At 44.9% G+C, this 11,760-nt stretch overlaps 1 protein-coding gene across 1 annotated transcript; it reads left to right on the forward strand.

The window, feature by feature from the left end:
• Window positions 1-3,395: 3,395 nt before the first annotated feature.
• On the forward strand, window positions 3,396-6,720 carry LOC103724365 (low-temperature-induced cysteine proteinase-like). Its single transcript, XM_008815595.6, has 5 exons — window positions 3,396-4,052; window positions 4,542-4,777; window positions 4,869-5,009; window positions 5,841-6,290; window positions 6,411-6,720. Exons 1-5 carry the CDS (start codon window positions 3,569-3,571, stop codon window positions 6,507-6,509), a joined length of 1,410 nt encoding a protein of 469 aa, XP_008813817.2. The 5' UTR covers window positions 3,396-3,568; the 3' UTR covers window positions 6,510-6,720.
• The last annotated feature ends 5,040 nt before the right edge of the window (window positions 6,721-11,760 follow it).

The raw sequence follows: 11,760 nt of genomic DNA on the forward strand, positions 1-11,760 counted from the left end.
AAATAGACATAATCGATGCCAGGAATGTGAATTTAACTACAAACAAGACTCTTTGTCAAATAGAAACGATGTATAGATTTTAACAACCTTCAAATAGAGAAAGACGATTTCATCTATGCAACGGCAGTTAGAACATAAATCCAGTAAATTGACGTGCTATCTCCAATAAGATCAAGAACACAACAAAGTACATAATGACGGCGACATCTAATGCTCTCAATTTATCAATAATTGATTAGAATCTTAACGGTCAATAGTAAATAAGGGCCCCCGAGAACGGTGAAGATTAGGAGAAGAGCAGGCGGGTCCACCGGAGGAGTCGGCTGCCGGTCTACCACTTTATGATTCGGTCTTTCTTTATTTGAAAAAACGCACGACCCTTCACGCTAGACAGCCGATTGTTGCCACGTGGAATCCACGACAATCCCGCCGAGATTCCAACCGCCGATTCCCAACCTCATCTACGAATCACGCAATTTCGAATTTCAAAATAGAAAAATGTGATAAAAGAATAAAGATATCAGGTTTCGGGACACGTGAAAGGATAAGAAAATTTATAGGCGAGATTACCGTGGCAGCAGTACCGACGGTGGCTATGCTATCCGGGATAAAGCATTATAATTTATACGCGGTTATCCTTATGCTGCTTATCAACATCGAACCTTGCCTTGTTTTTTTTATATAAAAAAAATACTCGGTCCATCCCGTCAACCAGCTGGCGCTCGCTAGCCACCACCTGCAATAACGAAAGACTCGCCGTGATCTCCATTTCCAACGTCCTCCGATTCGCCAAGGCATTTCTTTACTAAAAAAAGACTCTGCTGTATACCGGAAAAGAAAAAGAAAGACTCTGTTCCCTTGCGACAACCAAATGCCGTCGGCCACGTATTATCCACGGGAGAATCCCGGCTTTCCAATCTCCTCTAGAATCACGCATTATTGACGTTAAAATTATACTTACTGTTTTAGAAAAAAGTTTGCGAAGACGAGATCGTTGTCACTTACTTTTTGCAGATGATTGTCTGCTTCTGATCAGGGCGAGGGTGAGAGATGCGCGAGCCCTCCAGAGGGTGTTCATGGAGTATTGTACAGCGTCTGGGCAGAGAATCAATCGCCAGAAGTCATCCATACATTTCAGTCCGAGCACGGAGCGGAGGGTCAGACGGGAGATCAGGATGATATTGGAGATGCGAGAGCAGAAGGGGGCACTGGACTACCTTGGTGTCCCCATCACAGGGAGGAGAATGCGGATGGCGAAGTGCTCCACTTTGATACAGAGGGTGCAGAGCAGGCTCGAGGGTTGGAGAGCCTCGTCACTCTCTATGATGGGCAGGTTGACGCTCATTAGGTCAGTTCTCTGCTTCATGCCTGTCTATATTATGGCCCATACTAGTGTGCCGAAGACGGTGCTGGTGGGGATAGAGCGGCTTATGCGTAGTTTCCTGTGAGGCTTCTCTGGGAGGGGCTATGGGGTACACTTGGTGGCCTGGGAGAGAGTATGCCTTCCTCTAAGGGAGGATGGTTTGGGGGTGCGGTCTCTGCTGGTGAGGCGGGAGGCACTCCTGGCGCGACGTGCAGTGCAGACTGTTCTGGAGCTACATGGTTTCTGGTGTCAGGTCATGATAGCGAGATACGGTCGGCCAGGCTCAACTGGGTAGGTGGTGGGCGGCCGGAGGGCATCTTTCATGTGGCGTGAGGTTGGGAGGTATATACGTACAGCACTGGCACATACTAGGTGGTTGATTGGCGATGGATGGAGCGTTGATGTGATGGAGGACCCTTGGGTAGATGCACTTCCGCTGAGGCTGTGGCCGACGATGATCAGTGATGAGGGGCCTGTGGGGCTCCAAGTGCACGACCTCCTTATGCCTGGGGAGGCAGAGTGGGATGTTGACAGGTTGGGCCAGTTTTTCGGAGAGCACTTAGCAGAGCGGATTCGAGCCCTCCCCATCCCGGGATCGGCAAGTCCAGATGTTAGGGTTTGGAGCACCACTTGTAGGGCCAGAGTCAAGGTTGGTGATGTCGCTCGGGTTCTTCAGCAGGAGTCAGACCTGGGTAGGGACTGTGGCTGGATATGGAGGTTTGGGCTACACCAGAGGGTTGCATTATTCCTCTGGAAGGTAGCATGGGATCGTCTGCCGACGAGCTTGGAGCTGAGCCGTCGTGGAGTTAGCATTCCTCCTTTGTGCCAGTATTGTGAGGCAGATGAGTCGATGGATCATGCACTATTCCAGTGTGTCTGGGCGAGGGGGACTTGGAGGTTATCCGAGATTCAGGAGGCGGTCTGGAGCCGGAGGGATAGTTTTCTGGAGGAGGTCCGGCGTTGTTCCATCTCCACCCAGATGAGGTCTGTGGCTATTAGGGCGTCCTGCACAGCTTACCAGGTATGGATGGCCAGGAACGCCCGTGTTTTTGGCGAGCCTAGCCTGTCCCCACGATTTGTGATGGAGCGGGCTCGGGCTCAGGCAGTAGAGTTTCTTTCTGTAGATCTGGATCATAGACCTTTGACAGCTCGGGACATCTGGGGCCCCCATTCTGCTTCGGCAGCTACTCACACGGTGTTTTTCACCTGGGAGCCCCCATCCCTAAGCTTCCTCAAGGTCAATTTTGATGGCTCAGTCTTGGATGGAGGCAGGAGAGGAGAAGCAGGTCTTGTTATTAGGGGCCCGAGCTCCAGCATGGTGGCAGCAGGGGGTTGTCAGATCTTCGATACCTCGGTCCCAGGGGCAGAGCTGCGGGCGACTTGGATGGGATTACGGTATGCACGACCAGTACTTCAGGCGAGCTCCATTCTCCTGGAAGGTGACTCAGCCACAGTGATTAGTTGGGTCCGGAAGGGCCCTCACAGTGATGGATGAGTTTATCCGTTACTCCGTGATATATGGTTGATGAGGGAGGGGCTTACTTTTCAGGTTATGCATGTATATCGTGAGACGAATGGGGTGGCAGACTGGGTGGCGGCGTATGTTGCGAGCCACTCAGGAGGCACCTTTTGGGTTGGTGGGGATGACGTGCCCGGAGCATTTCAGAACTTTTTGTTCGCAGATTCTGTTGGGTGGTATTCATATCCGAGTAGTATGAATTGCCCGTTTTAGCGCGAAAAAAAAAAAAAAAAACAACCGAGATCGTTGTGGATTAATATATCTCACGTAAACGACAGGGTAGAATGCTAAAGTACGTTGACCGGTCAAAGAGAAGACTTGAGTTAGTTTGTGCGATGAGTGGAGGAGAAACGATTCCCCCGCTCCTCCCCGCGATGAAAGGTGGCTTTGGTTGGCCCACCTCCTTCCATCTCCAATTCCAAGTAACCCCACTTATTCCAATTATCCCACTTCTCGATAACCACATGCGATAGGTCACCGCCTTTAATTATTATTCCCACAGACTAATTATTTAGGATGAGTAATAAAAAATAGATAAAGGTAAATTTTTTTTCGAGTTTTTACGCAACTCCCATAGCTAGATCTCCCCTTCTCCGCCTATAAAAGCCCGCCGGGCCCCTTGCGCCGAAGAGGAAAAGTCCCAGCTTTCCCCTTCCTTCTCTTCTCCTACCCTTTGATCTACGGGTATGGGTTCGAAGGCCCCCATGGCGGCGGCGCTCCTCCTCTTGTGCCTGTCGGCGGCCGCGTCCGCCGCGCCGGATATGTCGATCATCAGCTACGACGAGACCCACGGCGTGCGGGGGCTGGAGCGGAGCGAGGAGGATATGCGGCTCCTCTACGAGGGGTGGCTCGCGAAGCACGGACGGGCGTACAACGCGCTCGGGGAGAAGGAGCGGAGGTTCGAGATCTTCAAAGACAACGTCCGCTTCATCGACGCCCACAACGCCGACGCCGGCCACCACTCTTTCCGCCTCGGCCTCAACCGCTTCGCCGACATGACCAACGAGGAGTACCGCGCCGTCTACCTCGGCACCCGCCCCGCTGGCCACCGCCGGAGGGCCCGTGTCGGGAGCGACCGCTACCGTTACGACGCCGGGGACGTTCTGCCGGAGTCCGTCGATTGGAGGGTCAAGGGTGCCGTCGCCGCCGTCAAGGACCAGGGCAGTTGCGGTTAGTTATCCCCCGTCTCTTCCCTTTCTTCCGGCCAAAGTAAAATAAAATCACTATTTTACCCTTGTCTGGGATACGGGTTGACTTTTAGCTGCACCCACCGTTTTAATGGTGTTTTGATCTCTTGACCGCCCTCTCTTTTTTCCTTTTCTCTGGTGTCTCTTTCTCTCGGATCCTCGGGTCCAAGTCGATGGTGCACGATAGCTACTTGTGTTCCAGAGGAACAGTAATCAGTAGCAGTCTTCGTATTAGTCGCCGGATTTCTTGAATCTATGTTAAATCATATGCCGAATTTAATTGGCGCATAAAAATTTCTGTTCCGATGTAGCCTAAACGCCCGTTAAACGGACGGATACGGGTCCGCGTAGGTTCTATGCGGGCGCTGCCCTCCATTTGCTAAGCTAGTGGTTAAGGTTTGAAACCTGTAATCCATTATCGGGATGTGGAAACAATTGGATTCTGATGGATGAAGCATTTGTGGTGATGAAGGGAGTTGCTGGGCGTTCTCGACCGTTGCTGCGGTGGAAGGGATCAGCAAGATCGTGACAGGGGATCTGATATCCCTTTCCGAGCAGGAGCTGGTGGACTGCGACAACGCCTACAACCAGGGCTGCAACGGAGGCCTCATGGACTATGCCTTCGAGTTCATCATCAACAATGGTGGTATCGACACCGAGGAGGACTACCCCTACACGGCTCATGATGGCAAGTGCGACCAGTACAGGGTGCGTTTTTCGGTCATTTTTCTGCAGGAATGTGTTTGCTGCTTTGGAGTTTTGCTTGTGATTGGTTTCTTTCTTTGCTTCTTCCTTGCAGAAGAACGCTAAGGTTGTCTCCATTGATGGGTACGAAGATGTTCCTGTGAATGATGAGAAGGCCCTGCAGAAGGCTGTCGCAAACCAGCCTGTCAGCGTCGCTATTGAAGCTGGCGGCCGGGAGTTCCAGCTATACCACTCGGTGAGGTTTTTGTTGCATCGCATGATAAGTGTGGTTGGAATGATCTTAATACTATCATTTTATTGAGTCTTATTTGAATGGAACCTTCCCTGTTATGATTTAGCCTCACCATTCTGGTGGTGGGCCCTAGAATGATTTTTAGATAATCATGGAATTCGTAATTATGAAGTCAGGCATCTCTTATGTTGGAGGGCTTTGATTAGGTACTTGTAGGATTGTTTTGCTCTGGAAATTATATCTGAAATCGAGAACTAAATCATATGTAGGAATCCAATGCTAACCTTGCATTTGGTTTTCTTTGAATGCATAAGTGGTTTGTGCCTCTTATCAGAATCTGTTGATATCTAATGCAATTGCAAAGCTTTTTTTCTGTTAGTTTTATGGGATACATCAAGATTTGCTTTGTGGTGGCTGTTAACTTTTCATGGCGTATCGATATCTCTTGATATTGAAACTCCGTTCCTCGGCTTAAGAGCTTTAATAGGTCCTCTTTGGAGGTTTCTGGCTTTTTTCTAGGCGGGAATTACATCAAAAAAGTAACTTAAAACTGATTTGCAGTGCTCGGGGATGACCAGGATGAGGCGCGAGATATAGATTCTTTTTTTTATCTTCATATTAAGAGTTCTGGCAGAGTTCTTGAAACTTCGCAACTCAAACAACTGATGATGCAAGTCATTTGGCTTAAGTCATTTCCATTTGATTAGTTACTGTTGATGGTTTAAAATGTACTACACTAGGGTACAGTTATGTCCATCAGATCGAAATAATTTTTGTGTAAGAAACTATGAAAGGACATTAGCAGTTTAACCTTGTTTTTTTGTTTATTTCTAGGGAATTTTCAACGGAAGATGTGGGACTGATCTTGACCATGGTGTTGTTGCTGTTGGCTATGGCACCGAGAATGGCAAGGACTACTGGATTGTCAGGAACTCATGGGGTGGTGACTGGGGAGAGTCTGGGTATATCAGGATGGAGCGCAATGTCAACATATCCACCGGCAAGTGCGGGATCACCATGGAGCCTTCTTACCCTACTAAGAAGGGCCAGAACCCACCCAAGCCTGCTCCTTCCCCTCCTTCTCCTGTGAATCCCCCAACTGTTTGCGACAAATACTATTCCTGCCCCTCCGGCACCACCTGCTGCTGCGTCTATGAGTATGGACGCTCCTGCTTTGCCTGGGGGTGCTGCCCTCTTGAGGGTGCCACCTGCTGTGAGGATCACTACAGCTGCTGCCCTCATGATTACCCAGTTTGCAATGTGAAGGCTGGAACTTGTCAGCTGGTATATATATCTCTTCTTGACAAAATCTTAATGCGAAATCACTTGTTGATTTCATATCCTGATATTATTCTGGATTTTGTTTGTTTATCTAATTGTGTGTTGCTTGATGTGAGTAAACAGAGCAAGGACAATCCACTTGGAGTGAAGGCTCTGGCTCGCGCCCCTGCTAAACCTCATTGGGCATTCTCGGGTGCTGAAGGCAAGAAGATCAATGCATGAGAGAAATTCATTGAATTGTTGGTGAGGAGAGAATGAAGGATATATCGGAAATACCACGCCCTTCCTCTCCTTTATGAAACCTGAATTACACAGCTTGTTGCTGACTTGGTTATGAGCAGAACTGTACATAGTTATGAATTTCAGAAGTCAGATGAATCAAACGATGCTCAACTTTGTTTCTTATAAAATTTGATGGTATTGATTTGCTTTCCATGCAGATGAGTTAATTAATTAAACTCCTTTAACAATTACCCATTTGCTCATGTGCCTACTTCAGTGTTCACGAAGTTAATTATCAACTGGGCAGATTTCTTAAACCATGCAGTTACCTTGATCAAAGTAGGTCTCCTTGCCTCTTATTTCTTGTGTGTTCGCTTGGCGTATAGATTGGTGCTTTGGCTTATCAGAGTTTAGAATGCACTGTTGATCATAACTTGTGTCTGTATTTGTCCAACTCTTCCATCATTGCTACGTATGGCTTGTTCTAATTGGTGTTGTATTGAAACATTATCAGCAAAGAGTGCCAACACAAAACTCATTTGAGCCAGATCTCTCTCTTTCTGCTCCATAAGACTTGCATTTAAAATTGCCAGTAGTTTGCGTGATGAAACAACAATTTTTGCTGTGTATTTATGTCCGTTTTTAGACTCCAGGTCCCCATGCAAAACAGATTCTGAAACGTTGGGCATGGGAAGAGACCCTTGGGAAGAGTGAAGAGACTTGGAGCCGGTAGAGTACAGAGAGTGCTATGCTATTGGACCTTAATCCCCTTGGTATCTTGTGCATGCTGAATGTCAATAAAATATAGCAGAAATTCTCTTGGCACCGTTCCTTCAAACCTAATCCCCTCCTCCCTCAATTACGACCGCAATATTGTTCGCATTTTCTTCTCATTCTATTAAAACATGATCCTGCTTATAACTGAAAAAAGAGGAAAATCTGGAAAACTATTATAAGTTTCTGAACTCTGAAACGTGAGCACCAGAACTAAATTTTTATTCTGTATGGATCAATATATATGTTGTTTACGAGATTGAGACCGTAGACTGTTGTGAGAAATAAGCTCTCTCTGATTGACTGTTACAACAATAATGCATTTAAAGTTTAAATATCCAGTGGATTGTTTGGGTTGAAGTTACCGTTTGTTGCACATCTGAAGAGGTTGAAACAGCAACTAGTTGTTGGCTGAAACAACAGTTGATTGTTGGCTGGTTTTTTTAAGATTTATTGGAGACAGATTACCTTGAACCAAGCTTATCCCAACGTCATGCCTCTCTTTGGATGGGTGTTTGTTCCCATTTTCAAGCCTTCATCTTATCATTCCATGTTACGTGGCTTGAGATCGGATGGTTTTTCGCTAATACCCTCCATCAAGATGTGTCGGGGCGTGAGACACAGCTTGTCGCAAAGATGGTGAAGGGCGGCTTTGGGGTGAGGTTTGGTGAAGATATCAGCAAGTTATTCCGACATGGCATGTGACAATTTGACCAAGAGCAACCCGTTCCCGAACAAAGTGATAATCTAGCTCAATGTGTTTGCTTCTAGCATGAAAAACCAGATTAATTGTCATATAGAGAGCACTCAGGTTGTTACAAAAAAAAATGGAGAAGTGCGTCGAGGAACACGCAAGTCACGCAAGATGAGGGTGAGCCACATGAGTTCTGCAGTGGTATGAGCCATGGATCTATATTATGCTTCCGTGCTGGATTTGGACACAATATTCTGCTTCTTGGCACACCAGGAGATGAGATTACGGCCAAGGAAGGTGCAAAATCCAGTGGTAAATCGTCTTGGGTTAGGACATCCTGCCTAATCTGCATTAGAGAAGGCAAAGAGATCAAGTGTAGAGTGTGAGCTAAAGTTTAATCCAAGATCTAACGTCCCTTTTACATATCGTAAAATACGTCGAACCATTTTTAAGTGGGAGTAGCAGGGAGCATGCATGAATTGTGACACAAAATTAATGCTAAATGCTAAATCTGGTCGAGTGAGTGAGAGATATTGTAGAGATCCAACTAAACCACGGAAGAAACTTGGATCTTCAAGCGGTGTGTCATCCTTGAGACCACTAGTTTTGCTCTCCATTGGTGTTCCAGAATTGTGAAAGCATAGTAAGTTTGGATAGGTGAAGACCGTCTGAAGTAGAAATGGCTTCCATTCCAAGAAAGTGATGAAGTGTGCTGAGGTCTTTTATGGCAAATTCTTTATTTAGAACTGCAATGAACTTAGTTAGCAAATCGAGGCTGGATCCTGTAACTAACATATCGTCAACATAAAGAAGGAGGATTAGTATTCCATGAGATGAGTGACAAATGAATAAGGATGGATCAATTAGACTACAAAAGAAACGAGACTGCAAAAGAAATGAACTGAATCGATCAAACCATGCTCTTGGAGCCTGTTTTAGGCCATCAAGAGCATGTTCAAGTTTGCACATATGGTTGGGATAGGCGGGATCTATCATTCCAGGTGGTTGAACCATGTATATATCCTCTGTGATTTGACCGTGGAGGAAGGCATTCTTTACATCTAGTTGACGTATTTCCCAATGACAAACCAGTGCAAGGCTGATGACTAGTCGAATGGTGCCTGGTTTGATCACAAGAGAGAATGTTTTGGAGTAATCTATGCCATCAACTTGATGATACTCTTTAGCTACAAGACGAACTTTCAACCTTTCAAGGGAACATCAGCTTTTAGCTATGGTTTAAAGACCCATTTTGCACCTATCACATGCATGTCTGCCGTGCGACGAACTAATCTCCACATTTTGTTGTGATGTAAAGCATCCAACTCTTCTACCATTGCAGCTCGCCATCCAGGGTGTTGGAGTGTTGTTTTGACTGTTTTGGGATCCTGTGGAATATCATGTCGGGTTACAATGAGTGCATACTTGGGACTTGGTTTTACAATACCATCTTTGAGTCTCGTGATCATGGGATGTGTGGAAGCAGCTGAAGTTAGTTGCTCGGGTGCAAGATGAAGGGATTTCGAAGGTGGTTCAGGTGCTGCAGTAACAACATCCTGATGCTGTTCTTGCCGATCAGTAGGTGAAGTACGGACCATGTCTACATGCTCTTCAGAAGTTGTGGATAGGCTGGAAATATCGCTAGCAGCTATTGAAGGTGTATTACTTACAGAAGAAATAATTCGAGCTGGTTGATAAGGAGTTCTGGAGACATTGATATCACTCAGAGGTATATAAGATGGGCTGTCTAGGTGTGATATATCTTGCAAAGATGAGCAACCATTATTGTGAGTGTTATGCAAAACAATCCATTCGTTGAATTCAGATATTGGTAGTGGGAGGGGATGGAGAGGAATTTGTTGAGTTGTTGTTCGATATGGGAAGATATTCTTAGCGAACACAACATGTTGTGAAATCAGAAATTTTCGTGTAGGGGGGTGATAGCATTTGTAACCTTTGTAGTTGTCACTGTAACCTTCAAAGACACAAGTGATTGTTTTAGGATTAAACTTGTTTTTCTTATTTTCCAAGTATAAGGGTAGCATCGTGAGCCGAAGACCCTTATATTGGAATAATCAAGATGCCGTTTATTAAACTTGAAGTAAGGAGTGTGGAACTCAATCGCGGAGCAAGATAATCTATTTATTAAGAACATTGTTGTATGAAAAGCTTACACCCAAAATTACTTAGGTACACCACTGTGAAAAAACATGGTCATGCCAAGTTCTCTTATCACTCGGTGTCTTCGTTCAACTGAGCCTGTCTGTTGAGGAGTATTTGGACATGAGATTTGATGTAATATCCCTTCGTTTTTGAAATGTGAAATTAGTGTTGCATTTATAAATTCTCCTCCTCCATCTGAATGAAATGTTTTTATTTTCTTGTCAAACTGCCTACAGACATAACGCTCAAAAGCCAAATAAGCAGAAGAAAAATCAAATTTGAGGTGTAGAGGAATTAACCAACAGTATTTAAAGTAATCATCGACAATACAAGCATAATACAAAAAATTTTCAATTGATAACTCTGGAGCTAGATGTTGGAAACCCTAGTAGTCGCATGCATATATTTTTCTAAATTTTACAGCGGAAGCATGAATTAAACTATTTAATTTCTATGCATGCTAAAGATCATATCTCTACAACAAAAATAGATCCAAAAATTTAAACATTTATCCTAAACAAGTATGCATAATTCTATGTCTAACATGTAGTCATGCAGAATTTTAGCAATCTAGTTGATTTTTAATCCTAATTTCTAATGAGATTAGATCTCATAACTTTTTGCTTTGAGGACTTTGATGATGCCTTGATCATCTTCTGTAGCCGCACATGCGTCCAGCCTCTATGGATAGCCCACGCGAAGCTCTAGGAAGATCTTCCTCTGTGTAAGTGCTAGCTCGCACAGAGGTGCTGCAATGACTGATCCTTTTTCCTTCGAAGCACTCAACCTTTGATTTTTCTTCGAAAGGACGAAGGATGGAGATGAAGGAGAGGAAAGAGAAGAGGAGAGGTGGCTGGTTTTAGAATTTTTTAAACTTCTAGGTCTCTCAAAAAATTCTCACCCCCAAACCCTAGGCGTGGGGGTCCTTTCATAGACAAAAGACTCCCACGCCTCACACCTCATGTAGCCAATGAATTTTGGCCGATAAAAATTCCAAAAATTCTATAAAATATGGCAGCTAAGAGGAGATGATTATCCCTCTTTTTGGTGCACTTTGAATCCCTAAAAATTTGGGGTTCATGCGTCCCAACTTTAGCTGCATGCCACCTTTTTTTTTTGCACCATACATCCATATAAATTAGGGATTTCATTCTAATCTCTTTAAGAAGGTTTGAGGCGCCATATTTATTTAGAAAATATACCCATGCCTTCTCTTTCCTCATGCCAAAAATTGGCCAAAAATAAAGAGGAGATGTGCCACTAATTTTAGGGATAAGGATGAGGTATCTTTCTTCTCCAAGAAAGAAAGCTAGGGTCCTAAAATTTAGGAATTCTTCTTCTTATCAATTTCTGAATTTTTGAACTTAAAATCCTTATCAAATGGAGACTTTTAATAGGCTTGGGTCAAGCCCAATCCAATTAGGTCAAATCTGATTAATTGGATCGAGCCCAATCTACATGGGTCGTACCCAATCCAATTAGGTCAGACCCTAATGAAGCCCAAATTGAATCTTATTCAATTTGGCTTAACCTAAGCTCAATCATTCAATCAATTGAGTTCACTAGCAATCTAATTGCTAATTAATTTTTTAATAATCAATAATTATTTTACTGCAACTT

Source organism: Phoenix dactylifera, chromosome 2 (genome assembly GCF_051530095.1).
Source record: "Phoenix dactylifera cultivar Ajwa chromosome 2, Ajwa_hap1_PhDact_Kaust_v1.1, whole genome shotgun sequence".
NCBI classification, from domain to species: Eukaryota; Viridiplantae; Streptophyta; class Magnoliopsida; order Arecales; family Arecaceae; genus Phoenix; species Phoenix dactylifera.

Bases quoted from the DNA above. Each gene is read 5' to 3' on its own strand.
- LOC103724365 (XM_008815595.6), top strand. From the start codon at position 3,569: ATGGGTTCGAAGGCCCCCATGGCGGCGGCGCTCCTCCTCTTGTGCCTG. The intron at 4,053-4,541 runs GTTAGTTATCCC...GTGGTGATGAAG, and splicing joins CAAGGACCAGGGCAGTTGCG to GGAGTTGCTGGGCGTTCTCG. The intron at 6,291-6,410 runs GTATATATATCT...GTGAGTAAACAG, and splicing joins AGGCTGGAACTTGTCAGCTG to AGCAAGGACAATCCACTTGG.